The 14819-nt window shown below is 43.3% G+C and overlaps 1 protein-coding gene across 4 annotated transcripts in view; it reads right to left on the bottom strand.

The window, feature by feature from the left end:
• Window positions 1–1757: 1757 nt before the first annotated feature.
• npnta (nephronectin a) overlaps window positions 1758–14819 on the bottom strand; it is a 39511-nt gene continuing 26449 nt past the window's right edge. For all 4 annotated transcript variants that reach the window (XM_035419216.1, XM_035419218.1, XM_035419217.1 and 1 more), the window contains 7 exons: window positions 14179–14313; window positions 13120–13242; window positions 10962–11357; window positions 8126–8215; window positions 6178–6276; window positions 4673–4932; window positions 1758–3964 (listed from right to left, as the gene is read on the bottom strand). In XM_035419216.1, the coding sequence (XP_035275107.1) occupies window positions 3854–3964; window positions 4673–4932; window positions 6178–6276; window positions 8126–8215; window positions 10962–11357; window positions 13120–13242; window positions 14179–14313 (1214 nt within the window). In that variant the 3' untranslated portion in view covers window positions 1758–3853. The remainder of the gene's footprint in view (window positions 3965–4672; window positions 4933–6177; window positions 6277–8125; window positions 8216–10961; window positions 11358–13119; window positions 13243–14178; window positions 14314–14819) is intronic.

Genomic DNA, 14819 nt, shown 5'->3' with positions numbered 1-14819 from the left:
TTCTATATGGTGTGCATAGTTTTACAGGCATGCATACAAAAACGTGTGTCCGTGTGCTATTTGCTGAAATGAGGCTAAAGTGTTGAGGACATTTACATACATATATGTGTCTGTGTGTTTCCGTGTGGTTTTACTTGCGTACTTACTTACTTTACGTATAGACACTACATGAATGTGTGATTTTTAACTACTGGAGAATCTCATCACTGCGGTTGACATACTACAAATTACAAGTTGTTTGCCTCAAAGTTATTTGGGTGATTCTATTTTGTTGCTCAATAATGTTAATTTACCCAATACAAACTCTTTCAAATTAATAGATGTAAACATGTTGGCGGTGCATCTCAAGTGCACAGCCCATGGCGGTTACAATGAAATCATAAATCATTCATATCAAATGGATGGTGAATTTCTATGATTGATTAGGCCAGTGTCAGCTGTTGCTGAATTGTGACTGAACTACATACTGTATATACAAGGTCCATCGGTATATACTGAGGGCTCCTCTCATTGGATTTAAATTATACCCATGCATCGCCTTTGTCTTCAGATGTCGGAAGATGCTTTCACAGACAAACAAAGGATGTCTTTTTTGGGCATCTGGTCATTTTAATATATGACAGGCGCTGTAACACTGATCCAAAACGTGTTCACATATATATGGGGTGTAAAGCTTTGGTTGTTGAGAAAAACCAGTCTCTCCACACTTCAGAACAGTGCCTGCCACATAGAACAAGAACTTACGTTTAAACACATACCTCCACCGCTTGCAGAGGCCTTCAACAATACTTCCAAAAATGGAAAGCTTTGAATTGGGTCAACTCTGGAGCTTAAATTGGAAATGTAATCTTAGCGCGTACAATGGAAAGTCTTAGTTTGGATAATGTTGATTGGCATCATTGGGCAGCGTTTTATACAGTTATCCATTACTGTTCATTGCAGGAATGTTGGGCAGTAGCCAGTTCTCAAAGCAAGGCCAATAAATCCCTTGCTGTTCTACTGTACTTGTTCCTCACCCAAGGGCACTGCGAGCATGGATGATTCATCTGATGGATCTGTGCCAACTGTGTCTTTTTTGCCACATACAGTTACTTGATTCGGTGTTAGGAGACGTCTCTGAGCAAAGTAAATATTGCCTTTTGTTTCATGGGGTGGCGAATTGACCTATTTGTTGAACTCATTTTAAATCAGCATGTGTTTTAGTTATGTGACTTTTAGTGTTTTGTTAATTTCCCCTGTAATGTAAGTATGGTATAAAAAAAGAATGTAACTTGCATGTCTTTCGAGTGAAACTTTTGTGAAATTGAACTGTGATTCGCTCGATAAAACTCCCAAGAAATCCTTGAAACCCAGCTCCCAACCACCTGGCATTGAGCGATAAAGCTCCCCTCCAATGGTATGCGTAAAATAGAGTAGAAGGGGTGTACAATGCTTTATAGCAACATAGCAGCAGGAGCCAAGATTATGAACATTCATCTTTTTAAAGCATTGGACGATGTCTATGAAAACAGCCGAACTGTTCATCTTGTGGGAAATTTGCAGTGATTCCCCAGAACATATTAAAGGAAGATTTACTGTAACTATTTAAAGTTATAACAGAAGTCTCTCTCTGTCTGTCATCGTCTCTCTCCCTCTCTCTGGCTCATTCTCTCACTCTCTGTCTATCTCTTCCTGGCTTGTTCTCTCTCTCTCTCTCTCTCTCTTTCACACACATACACACACACACGCACACAGTATAGAAATAACAGAACAGCAGGTGAACAATAACACTTTAATTAACACTTCTTCAAGGGAAAGAAAATCATCAATACACTGTACAGTACCTATCAGGGTAGTTCTCTTCAAAGGGACAAGGAATGGGCATACCTATGCGGACACGACGGCTGATGCAGCCAAATGAAGGCAAGTTTTACAGACACAAACACTGTATGAATGTCTTTAAACAAATGAAATGTGAAAACCAAGTGCACTTTTAAAGCATGTACTGAACCTATTAACAACAATGCCTGGAATGGAGCCTAAAATTATGTTCCATGCCATTATATCATTGGAGGAATAAGGAAAGTATATGGTAACTCAATTAGCTCATCTTAGCTTCTGTGTATCACTTTGTATTTGAAGACAGTTTGAACTCTAATTAAGTTTTTTTTCTTCTGAAATTGCTAAGCTGGCTAAGAACACTAGCTCTTTGGGCTCAACCAAGCAATATTTCTGTACGTTTAGTGCTATTTTGCACTCAATGTACAGGAGTAATACAATATGAAATGTATTTGTTTTTTTACCAGAAAATATCAAAAACCAGCATCAATTTGTGTCTGCATTCCACATGGTCTCAATTTTTGCTTTTAATTAACACTTTGATATTTAACTGCAGGGACAGCTAGATAGTTTCCAATCAATAACTTCACATAGCTGTTATCCTGCAATGTTTTATATTGCAAAACTATGAATGAAATATGTGTACACGCATGACTACATTTACAATAATACACTGTGTAACTCAAAAGTAATTCAAGACCATTATCAATATAATAGGCAACATTGAACAAAATGAATTGCATTGGAATTCAGTCACTGTCAATGTTGAAATGGCAGAAATAGTACAGTACTGTTCCTGTCTGAGTTAGACATTCATTGTAATACTATGTTTAAAAAAAACAAAAAACCAACAGAAAAAAAAACATACAGGGTTGTGTAATGCTAATAGCAGTTAATAGGAATTAGCATGGTACAGTACCAAGGCCTGACATTTCAGTGTGTTTTATAAGAACAAGTGCATCAAATTCATCTCAGAAGTCGACCACACCTGCATAAATTCGAGGAATTGCACAATGTCATTATAACATAATACCCTTCCTACAGGTATAAAGCCTCAAACACTACATACTGCAAGTGACACTGGCATCATATACTCATGAACACAAGTGAAATGATTGTTATTGGTGCAATTAAAGTGAAAACAAACAGCGTTCTCAGGTGAATATCATAGAAAACATTATATATTTTCAGTTCTCTTTTAAATAAATATGCATTTCAACAGACACAACTGATCCTTTACCAGGGTATAAGGATATAGATACTTTCACATGAATATCATAAATGTGTAAAACCTCTGGAGAACTTTAGAAAAGAATAATTATCTTAACAAGCCAGTAAAAGTTGTTTTCTCAAAACCCAATTTTCTGGTTATTTCATACAAATAATCTGTAGAGAAAACTGCTCTATGATCCATAACTCAATTGAAGTAAGTAAATTCCTCAGTTGCTGGTGACCATCACCGTATTTTAATAAAGTGACTGACATCATCAGACCTTGACAAACCATTTTTCCAAAGAGTTGTGTGATGTCACCCAATCAATGTGCTCCTGCTTACTTCATGTGAGTTTCTGTATTACCTAACCACAGGTGGCCACTCACCCTGCTGAAAATTTAGAGGGGTTCTTTCAATAAACCACATGGCCACACAGTATGAAACACCAGCCCAAATAGAATATGCTTATTTTTGTAACAGTGACTCAATTTAGGCATTTTTTGGCTGTGCGAATTTTGCACCTTGTTATAATGAGCATGTTATAGGAGCATGCACAGATTAAATACAGTATGCAAAGAACCAGGGAGAGGAAACCACAAGGAACCAATTGGGAAGTCCGTCCTCCTGTTCAAAGTTTTTTTTTTTTTTTTCCTTTTTAAATTTTCCTTTTTTTGACTGAAAAGGGGCACCCCTCTTCAGAACGGCTCCCCGGCCATGTCATGTGGGCGGAGCCGGGCTCGAGTGGAGCGAGGAGGCCTCTCGGGGTTGGAGGGGGGTGGTGGGTGGGGGCAGCCTGTGTCCCTGTGTCTGTCAGCGCCCGTGTTAAAGTCTCCTCAGGTTGTGCTCCTCGGTGCACGAGCCCTTGCTCAGGCTGATGTCGTCCACCGCCATCTCTCCGCTCCGGCCCCTCCCACGTTCGCCCTTCAGGATCACCTGCAAAAATGGCAGTGCGGCCCAAATAAGCCCCTTCACTAAGCACTCCACAAACATTTAGGAGCAGTAAAAGCAGTCAAGCTGCTGCCGTGAGGGACCCAACCTCCATGTTCAGAAAGTAAAAGTCCTCCCCAGTATTTTGTTCCAATCACCTGGGATTGCTAATTAGCACAATTCTTCAGCCAGGAGGTAGAACTAATTAGTGAAATCAGCTGGTTGAATTCATGGGTGGAAGAAACACATGTCAGAACTTTTACATTCTGACCCCTGGACTTTCCACCTCTGGATGCAGCTAACTTTAGAATCCATATGTTTCTCTTGAACTCCTAAATATGTGCTGACCTGCGCTTTCCTGTAGGCTTTCCTCTAAACCTCTAGGATTTCCGAAACTTTCAATTCAAAGATACCAGCTACCCGGAGAATACATTTTCTTTCAAAGAAAATATTTGTTGATTAATTGAAAGTATGTGGAGGTGGAATAAATCTATACATATGTCAGTATGTCCCAGTGCTTCTCAGGACTAGGTGTGGGTATCATAGGTACAGGTCATATGGGAACCATTGCTACTGTGGCAGTGGGTTTCAGTACCCAACCCTACTCAGGACTGGCCTCAACCCCCCTCAAGATACCCCATTTGGTCCCTACCCACAGTTTGGGAACTCCTGCTTCAGACTGGTGAGATGAAGGGGGAGGGGGTGGGTACTCACGCTCTCCAAGTCCGTCCCCCACAGCGTGATCTGGGTGTGTCTCCAGCCGTGGCCCCCGGTCCGGCCCCACACCGCCGGGCTGTACTGCCGGCCCTTCTTCACGAACACCTGCAGCACGCCCACGTGGTGCCCCGCCAGCTTGTGGCGGAAGGACAGGCACAGGTTGCCCGAATTCCACGGCTCAGTCAGCGGGAGGACCAGCCGCGCCCCTCGACCGCTCCTCTTGTTCCCCACCTCTGGGATCGTCAGGTACTTTCCACCTGAACGCAAAGCACGCGCAGGAGACATTAACACGATAACCCACACTGAACACAGAGCACACAAACTGCAGGACAGGTTTAAACACAGTAATTAATGCAACACCAATGGAATTTGAAGCCATAATGTTAATACACTGCCTTTGCATTCATTGAGTCAAAGGTCTGCTGAGCCATATATCTTTGGCATGCTGATCATACCTTTATCTAGGTTTACTTTAACATATTCTAACCCCATGTGCCCTTTAAGCTGGTAAAAGATTTCTGTCCCTTTGTTTCCTTAACCTGTAGAACATTTCATCAAAATTTAAATACTCTACAGGTTAAGAGGTTTTGCATAATGATCTCCAAGCAGTTCATTATTTTGCAGTGAATAGTCATTCCTTGCTTGCTACGTAACAGACATTTAATCTGACGTGAATTCTTAATTAAGAAGCGAAAAAGTGCCCATCGTTTCCATGAAGCCAAGACATGCTTACTGACAAAAGGTAAGGTATGATGAAACATTTACTGTGGAGAATTACGTGACCTGCACAGTATTCTTATCCAGAATTCTGAAGGTTACAGTACCAGACCTTTTTTTTTTACTTCCTCCCTCTTCCTTTGATCTGTGTCCTTTATTCCTTTTTTCATCCTCAGTTTATCTCTTTCTAATGAAAGATGTAACTGCCGGGCCCCTGCCAGGTGACACTACAGACAGCGAGAGTCACAAGCGGGGCACGTTTGTGAACCCTGTGTCCCTAATTCGAAGGAGGTCATTTGTGGATCTCCGCCACCCTGCCCCTGTCCAATTGGGCCCTGACCTTTGGGAACAAGGACCCAGTGTGTCCTCAGTTGTGCGACCCCCCCTGCCCCCCTTCTCCCCCAGCTATAACATACCGGCCATGACCTCGACAGGGAGGGCAGCAAGACCTGGCAGACAAAGCTTCTGTCTGACATGGTGCTACCTTTAACTGAGGTTCAGTCTAGTCAGCATGTGAACTCTGTGATAGTGCGAGACATTTCACAGTCTTGGAAAATGCTAGTAGATATAGGAATAGCAAGCAATAAAGATCATAACATACCATATAACATAAAACTGTATGTATTATATGTGGACATTTTATGGTTATGGTAGGTGCACACTGTTGAATAATGAATTTGCTTAATGTGTCTTTGTTCATTCTGTAAGTAATAAGGCCACACTCTCTCTCAGTGGGAAAGTAATGAGAATAAAGTGCAAAGTGAATCTCTGTGATGTGTTAATACCTGACGGATCTGCTGTGGTTTCCCAATGCAAATCTCCCTCTCTGTCTCTGATCCAACCGCAGAGTCCATTATCAAAGGTACAGCTAAGAAACCCAGCTCCTGGAAGAAGAAAACCACAGTGGGTTGGGTGAGATTACCAATCGGAAACAGGTCGTCCGTTGGTTCTGGTGGAATGGTGCTGACACTGGTGCATCAGAAAATCTTCAGAAAAACAACTGCCAAACAGCAACCTGTCAGCAACCTGTCAGCACTGTAACCATGTTAGTCATGTTGGGCTTCCATGGGCTTCTGTGTGGTTTAGGGCCCAGGGTAGTCACGGATGGATGGATAAGCTAGTGATGCGACAATCAATCACTAAACTTTATTGTCCCAGATGGGAAATGTGTTGTGCAGCCAGGGTACAAAAACACAAAGATGATCCACAAAAAAACCATGGAGAAAAATCAACAGCTGATGTTCACCCAGAAGGGGAAAAAAAGTCTCTCACCAACAAAGGCCACCAAACAGACACTGCACACCACACCCTACAGTACAGCACTGTGCATGTGACTATATGTCATGTATATTTGTTTGTTTTTTGCAGTCGTCTGTTGGTGTTGAAGTTACGCTGCCAACTTTCGCTGGAGGAAATGCGGAAGAGAAACGGTGGTGTTGATAAAGAAAAGCAGGGGATTCACAGCTGATTTCCCCAGGGGGTTAGCGTGATAATGCGCCAATAAACAAGACGAGAGCGTACTGAGTGGGACTGCTGACAAACCCGGCCTTCGATTTGCACAATTAACACAGATAAATCTCCCGCGAGTGTCAGACTCATCGGTTACTCCGCAGTTCGCAAACAATGGGCTACAACAAATCCATTATTGCACGAGACAGAGAATAATCAAATCTGAATAATAATTTGTATCTAAGTGCGGCAGCTAATGCAATGAGTTTGGCAATTTCACTGTTGACATCTGCAAAAAAAAAAACATGATTTATATTAATCTACACATGGTTGTAGAAATTGAATTCTAGATGGATCACCCATCCATCATTTTGCCCGCCAATGGCTTTTTGATAAGACATTTTACATCTCGTTTTACAGCCAATGAAAACTTTTTGTCATTCCAACCATGCTGAGCTAATAAAGTGCATTTTATGCCAAAACAAATCACCAGTGTAATGAAACTATTAGATGGTGTAATTATGACCTGTTGTTGCCAATGCATACCCACTGGTTGACGGAACAATTTTCAAACAATATGGTCCACCTTTTCCTTTTCTATCATTTTTTTTTTTTGCCAATAGACATCAAATAATTGAAAATCTCCTTTTCCACTCTGCAAGCAACAGATGTCAAATGTTAGTTACACGATTCGATAAGCAAAGAAAAGCAGGCCACTTTAATCACCACTTTAGTTGACGGATAATGAAATACACAGTCGAAATTTTCCCGCTGTATTCTGACGTTAATAGGATGCCAGGGTGTCATTTTCCAGAGCGGTATGTCAAGCTCACTCTTCTTCAGAATTCAGAACTGTTAGTCGATGCTAAGAATGCTGCTCATTGCTTCAGAAACCAAGGCCTCATATTCATCATTTGCCCTGCAATTATGGCATTTCTACAGCTAGAGCAACTCACACACTGTTCCATGAAACACTGGACTTTTCTGAATTGGGATTACAAAGACAGGCGTATTAAATGGCATAATCAGGCCACTGCTAAATGTGCAAGTTCAAGGGCAGAAGATTACATGAGCATTGCCAGGTCAGAACATTTATACAATGATGGTGATAAAGCTCAGTTTGCTAAGTTGTATTTGCCTCATTTTTAGGGTCGAAACGTTCTTTTACAGAAAACTTAGACACATGCCTTGCTAAATCCAAATGGATATTTGCAGACATGACCATTCCTTCAAGTCATAATATTGTCTTTATATTACAGAGACAAATGTACAGTATGAACTTACCTGAGTCATCCTTTGCATTTTCTGCAGTATTTCCAAGTTCAATGTCAAAATCAACCCCAAACACGTTGTTCTGTCCAGGATTGCGAGGAACTGGAAAAAAGTAATTATTTGCCTCATGCAAGGTAATTAGGCACTTGAATGATTACTAACATAAAACAATCACTGACTCCCTTCCTCTCCTGTCTACTTGAGAAGAGAAAGACCATATCTTTACCATAACTTCAAGGTTAGCAATACCACTCCAACCAACTAGACACTGTTCAAAATATTTGGAGCATTGCCTCTGGTCAAAGGATGGCCAGTTCCCTACAGTGGTGATAAACTTTAAGAAAAGATATTCTTACATCTTTTGGAAACACAAGCATAGATTAGGCACATCAGTTTCTTGTGACCCAGATTGTCAGTTAAACCTATTTGGATACAAATCAGAAGACGCATCTAGCTGGAACGTTACACATCTTCAGAATGGTAGACAGAACTTTCAATCTTAAGAATATGGAGTCAACAACCTGGTTTATTATGAAGTAATATCTAAGCCCTAAGGAACATTCAAGCCTTTAAGATAACTCAAATGACTATGAGAAACCGTACATGAACTTCAAAAGGAACACTCTCGTTTATAGAGATAAACAGAGAAAAGACGTCTGTTAGGCTTAGCAACTAGCCTTTCATTCTGGGTTTACTGAGGACTTGATGAAATAGTTTTCTTCTGTCTGCCCTCCAGCTGGAACGGTTCTATGTGTATGGCTATGTTTTCCTTTGTGAGGTGGAATTGAGGCTACAAAATGAGCCGTCTGTGAGGGGAGGTGGTGGGGGGGGGGGGGGGTCGCTAAGACCGGCTGCCAGGGATTTCAGCAGGGCCTCAGCTGTTTCTGACGCAAGCACAGTGCAAACAACAGGCTCGCCACCTACCCATAAGCCCCGGCTCTGGAGCGGCGACAAAACCTGCACCGAAATAACCCCCCCACTGAGGTATTACCATCCTCTCAAAGTTTCAATCCCACAGCTGCTCCAAACCCATGCTGGGTTTTGGGGTTGAGTATTCCTCAAGCCAAACGTCACCGACCAAAATGGGGCTTTTAACTGTTCAGCAAACAGTTGTCTGGCGGTGACGTCACAAGGCAAAGATGTTTGCTCGAGCAGAGTAGGCAACGCAGAGGTAGCTCGATCAACGGCTTGACAGTCTCCATTAAAGAGAAGCACGGGTCACTGGCATTCCATGAACATGTGCTTTCAAAGCATCTGACCTGCGACCCCACGCATGTGCCCGCCGCTGTGTGTAATTTCACACAATGCGCGGCTGCACCTGACAGCGATGCAGCGCACGGCTGGGCGGAATGTGGAAGCGCAGGCTGCATGGGAATGCCTTGGTGAGATTCCGGCACTCCGGCAATGCCAGGCATTCAGCCAAGGAAGGCCCACCCCACCTCACCCCCCCCCCCCCCCCCCAAAACCCGAGTCAATTATCTGAGCCGCGGTTTAGTTCCTGATTTAAGCTCTGAGGTATCAGTGACATACTCCTCTCTGCCAAGATGTCTGGACGGATATCAAGTTATCAATAGGGCCCAAAACAAAAAGTCAACTCTGCCTGTAGTAGCCTGTGCTGCTTCCCTTATCTTTAAATGGCACGGGAGCCCAGTAAAGTGTTTCAGCACTCGGAAAGCAAACAAACACAAGAACAACTCGTGGCACTGCAGCGACATTCATCATTCAAGGGACGATGAAAAAACAGCCGCGACATTTATTGGCGGTTGTAAATTATGCATGACACACGCAGCTGGATACAGCTAGCCCGCACGCTGTTTCTATATTCTGAATGGGAAATATGCTATAAGTGACAGGCAAGTAGCACGTAGCTCATCCGGAAGGAAACTGCAATAAGAGAAAAAAATGAATGAAGTGCATTTGACCCCTCTTTGCCCTTTCCTCCTAATTGAAAGTAATTGTTTGAAAGAGTAATTGCACCGCATTTGCTTAAGTGCATGCCGGTTAATTCAGAGCAAATATGTGCTTGGTCAGTAAAGCTGAATTCACACTGAGTTTGAAAATACTGTATTTGAAATGAAAAGAACAGTACTTTCAGTTTGGATTAAAGTATTCTTTTAGATGCGGTTGCATAATGGGAAATGCATCATCAGACAGAACAAGCTGCCAATTATACTGAAGTGTCCACATTTGGAGGGATGTTGATGTGGCTCGTTTTCTAAGGTACCCAATTACAGAGAAAGTAATGCGACTGTCCCCTGCAATCTGTGGCAATTCAAAGCAGGTTAGGGCACTCACAGATCTACCGCTAACTTTTAAACATAATTTCAAGTCTCTAGAGATTGTACTTTATTATAGCATTCGTCACAGTTGTTGTGCTTTTATCAGTCTTCTATAAAAATTACCCGGGGCAGAGACATTATTTATAATGTAAATTCCAGCTCAAGTGAAATAAAATAGGCTGTACATTGTACTTCGGCATACCATGGTAAATAGACCCGTGTAGACTGTAATGCTCAACAGCTTTCCCAGTGTCAGAGTCACATGAATCACTTCAAGGACTAAAAATTACTTCAACAAGAGACATCCGTGAGAGAATGGACAAAGCATCCAATTAAAAGATGCCTGAAGCCACTTGGGGTTTGTTGGGTAATCTGTGCACAGCAAAATGTTCAGTCCTGAATCATCTCTAATGCTATAAAGTTTATCCCTGCTAATCTCCCACTGTGTAAACTCTATTACTTTGAAACATGTTAAAGTTGGATGCAATGGTCTAATTAATAATCCAGCAGTGTAACGCACAGCTTCCTGCCCCAGTGGCATCATGGGAGCGAGCACAAGAGAATCTTACTATGAACGTCGCCCCTCGGCTTCTGGGTGACCTCCTTCTGGATGCTGTTGTCGGGGACGGAAGGTGCGCGGGTGGGGACCCTCCGCGTGGGTGGGGGGCGGGTGGGGACCCTCCGCGTGGGTGGGGGGCGGGTGGGGATGATCGGTCGGCGGGTGGGGACAACCGGCCTCCGGGTGGGGACTACCGGCCTGCGGGTGGGGACGGCCGGTTTCCGGGTGGGGGGCGGGGGGGGCCTGCGTGGTGGTGCAGTGGCACGGGTGGTGGTGGTAGGGATTCGCTTGGGTGTTACGGGTGGACGGACGGTGGTGGTCCTCTTGCGGTCAGAGTCTGGGATCTTGTTCGGATCTGGTGTTTCCTTCCCAGGTCTGGGTGGTTCAATAATCACTTTGGGGATGGCTGAAAAGGGAGCATCTGCAGAATTAGTATTTGATATTAACTGACAAAAAAAAAAAAAACTGATTTTCTTAACAATATGTAATTGTGTATTTTGCATATTTAAAAAAAAAATCATGGTTTGTGATGTGATTGTGGGTCCAAACAGCCACATCATTGTTTTATCGTAGCCTCATCGCCACCAAAAACAGTAACCAACTGGTATAACAGAAGTATGAGCCGTCTCTGTGTGTTAGAGTACCTGGGATTGGAATAAATGAAAGTGGCTGTTTCGGATGAAACGTAATGCAATATGTGTCTTTAGAAGAAAGAAGACATGATTCGATTAGAGAACAGGCCTGATAGTGCCTATTATTTAAAACCGAGGCAAAACTCAATAAAACTGAAACACTCAGCTATTATTCAAGTAATTCTAAAATAAGCATCGTAAGGAAATCTCATGAAATATTTCAGCTTTACTTACACTGAACAAAGCTATTGAATCAAGTATACTTTTTACAAATGACCCTCCTTTGGAAATGGGACCAAGTAACAATGCACATCTGTTAGCAATGTCACTCTTACAAAAGCCAGACGGAATGATTTTATCTAATTGAATAACTGAATATAAGCCTTCTTCTGCACAGAGGGATTTTTCTCCTTCAGCTTGTTGTTTTCTGTATGTAACTCCAAACTATGCTGCTGGTTAATGCCGCAGGCTATTTTATGTCAATAGTGTGATACCACATTAAAAATACATTACTGGTTGGCACACACTCTTCAGAGTTCATGCTTGCCTTCCAGACGACCAAGGCAAGGCTAGCCATCTAGGGACTAGAAGGAGCTTCATGTCTGGGAGTAGATTCTTTTAACCCACGGTTTCTCATGTTACTCGTGTGTAAGGTCTTTGATGTATAATACACATATAGGACATTACTATTCAATCCCCACAGCTTCTACAACAGCCGAATTAAAGATTGACAGAGATGTTTATGTGTTCATGAAATTTGGAATTTGTAAAAGTTCAGAGGTTAAAACTCAGTCCAGTGCGAAACCCCATCAAGCACTTCAACAAAAGCTCAATGAGAAACAAATGATAATGATTTACTTTCCACAGACAAATGGCAACCAGGGTACTCTTCACACATTAACTCCAGATCACAAAAGTATGTGTCTGTGGTTTAGGTAATGTAAGCAGGATTCCGCCCCTGAATAAAAAGCGTGGGAATCCCTAGGAGCAGGGGAAAAAGGTGTTTGACATAGAAGATAATGTGATAATTTGCCATTTTGAGATTAAAATGATCAGACACTAGAATTTTTGAAGCTGCAGCTTATTCAGTTACTGGGAGATTAACAGCAGGAAAGATCTCAGCCAATCAAACCTTAAAAAAAGAAAACCACTCTTTTCTTGGTTCATACCTTGCATGATTTTTTTCCCTTTAATCTTTCTTTAAAGAAGAAGTGTCTATGAACAACAGACAAACACCCAAGCCCCAGACAGACAGACAGACTGAAACACTTGCTCCCGCACAAGCATACAAGCACACACACACACACACACACACACACACACAGGCGCACACACACACGCACACACACGTACACACACAAACACACACACGCACGCACACACACACACACACACAGGCACGCACACACACACACACACACACACACACACACAGGCGCACACACACACGCACACACACGTACACACACAAACACACACACACGCACACACACTCACACACACACACCGGAGGGCCTGGCGGTGCACGGCACTTACGTTTGCAGTCATAGCCCATCCCACGGAAGCCATCCTTGCACTTGCACTTGTAGGAGCCCGGCGTGTTGTAGCACACAGAGAAGCTACCGCACTGGTGCTGTGCCAAAGTGCACTCATTCACATCTGAAAGGGCCACACAGCAGAAAGAAGGACTTTAAAAAAGGACAGAGAGCTGCACCACAGAGCACACCACAAAGAAAGCTTTCACAGACACACATGCACACACACACACACGCACACGCACACAAGTAAGTGCATGAACATGCAGCACATAAAAATGATGCATACACACACCTGCATACGTACATACGCACGCCCTCGTATGCACGCACACACAGAAATGCAAGCACTCGCACACCCACTCCCGCGTACACACGCACCGCGTGCGCGCACACACACACACATGCACACACGGGCCGCTGATTAGGGCTAATTGGCCTCTCGTGAGGTGAAAGAGTCCATGCCCCACATCGCCGGCTCCTTTCCGCACAAAGAGAAAAAATAACAGGGAGGAGACCGCACACTAAAGCTGCTATCGCGTATGAATGATTTCCCGTTAAAGTCCTCTCCCACTAATTTCAAGCTCCATTGATGAAGAAGGAGATTAATTTGGTTTGCTCCTAAACGGGGCAGGGCATCCACAAATCTGATGGCGCGCATATTTCTGTCGTAGTCTTTAGCTCCCGAATTTCGATTTGCCTGACTGATGGTGTAAAATACCCCGAACGCAGCAGGCTTTTCAGAGGGAGGATGCCATTTGTTTGAAAACAAGAACTTGACATTCGGAGTGGAGAGAAAGAAAAAAAAAAGAAAGAATCAGCGCTATTTCTGCTGGAACACTGAGATAAATACTACCAACAGAGAAATAATATCATCATAATCACACGGCAATAATAGATTATTATATTCATTTAGGTAACAGATGGCTCTCTCCCCAGTTTCACACAGCCAAAAGAAGCAAGGGAAGCAGATTGGGGGGGGGGGGGGGGGTGGGGGGGGACAGCGGTTGACGGATTGTTCCGGAAACACTCATCGTGGGAATATCAAAGCGCTCATTACCTGTGCACTGGTACTTCCCGTTAACGTACTGGAGCTCGAATCCCTCGTGGCACTTGCATATGTAGCTGCCGAAGGTGTTGATGCACTTCCGGAACCTGGGGCACACCGCCTGGCCCGTCGCGCACTCGTCCACATCTGAAAGCATAAGGCCACCGGTTAGCCTCTCCGCGGGGTTCTCCCTTCAGCGCGTTTAACACACATTCATCCGCGAGCCGTGTCTTTAGCCCACCACCCTGTGTGGACAGGAGATACAAGATCAAGGGATTTGCTATAAGCGTCTCTGTGGGTTGGGAAATCTATAGAGCATCACCACAGAGGAGGATGTTTCCTGAGGGCCATGGGCTTTGGATTCTTAATTTCAAAAGGTACACCATCTTGTGTGTGGCGAGAATAACCTTTTCAAAAACGCATCGGAAGAAATGTAAGTGACTCTTTGCCTGCTGTGTTAGAAGGTGTGTAGTCCTGGCTTTGGGACTCCAGAGATATTGAGCAGTGCTCTCTTATTCATCATTTTGCCCTATACTTGCAGTCACTCATCCAGTAAAAGAGGGTCCTCTTTCAAAAAAATTCCCTTCATCCCTTCCTTTCCCCCCAAAATAAGGCTTTTGATTAATTGGCTGATCACGGAAAAGCATACAAAT

The sequence above is a fragment of the Anguilla anguilla genome, chromosome 5, assembly GCF_013347855.1.
Source record: "Anguilla anguilla isolate fAngAng1 chromosome 5, fAngAng1.pri, whole genome shotgun sequence".
Taxonomy (NCBI): Eukaryota; Metazoa; Chordata; class Actinopteri; order Anguilliformes; family Anguillidae; genus Anguilla; species Anguilla anguilla.
Note: the sequence above shows the minus strand (reverse complement) of the source record. Positions and strands in the feature narration are given on the sequence as shown.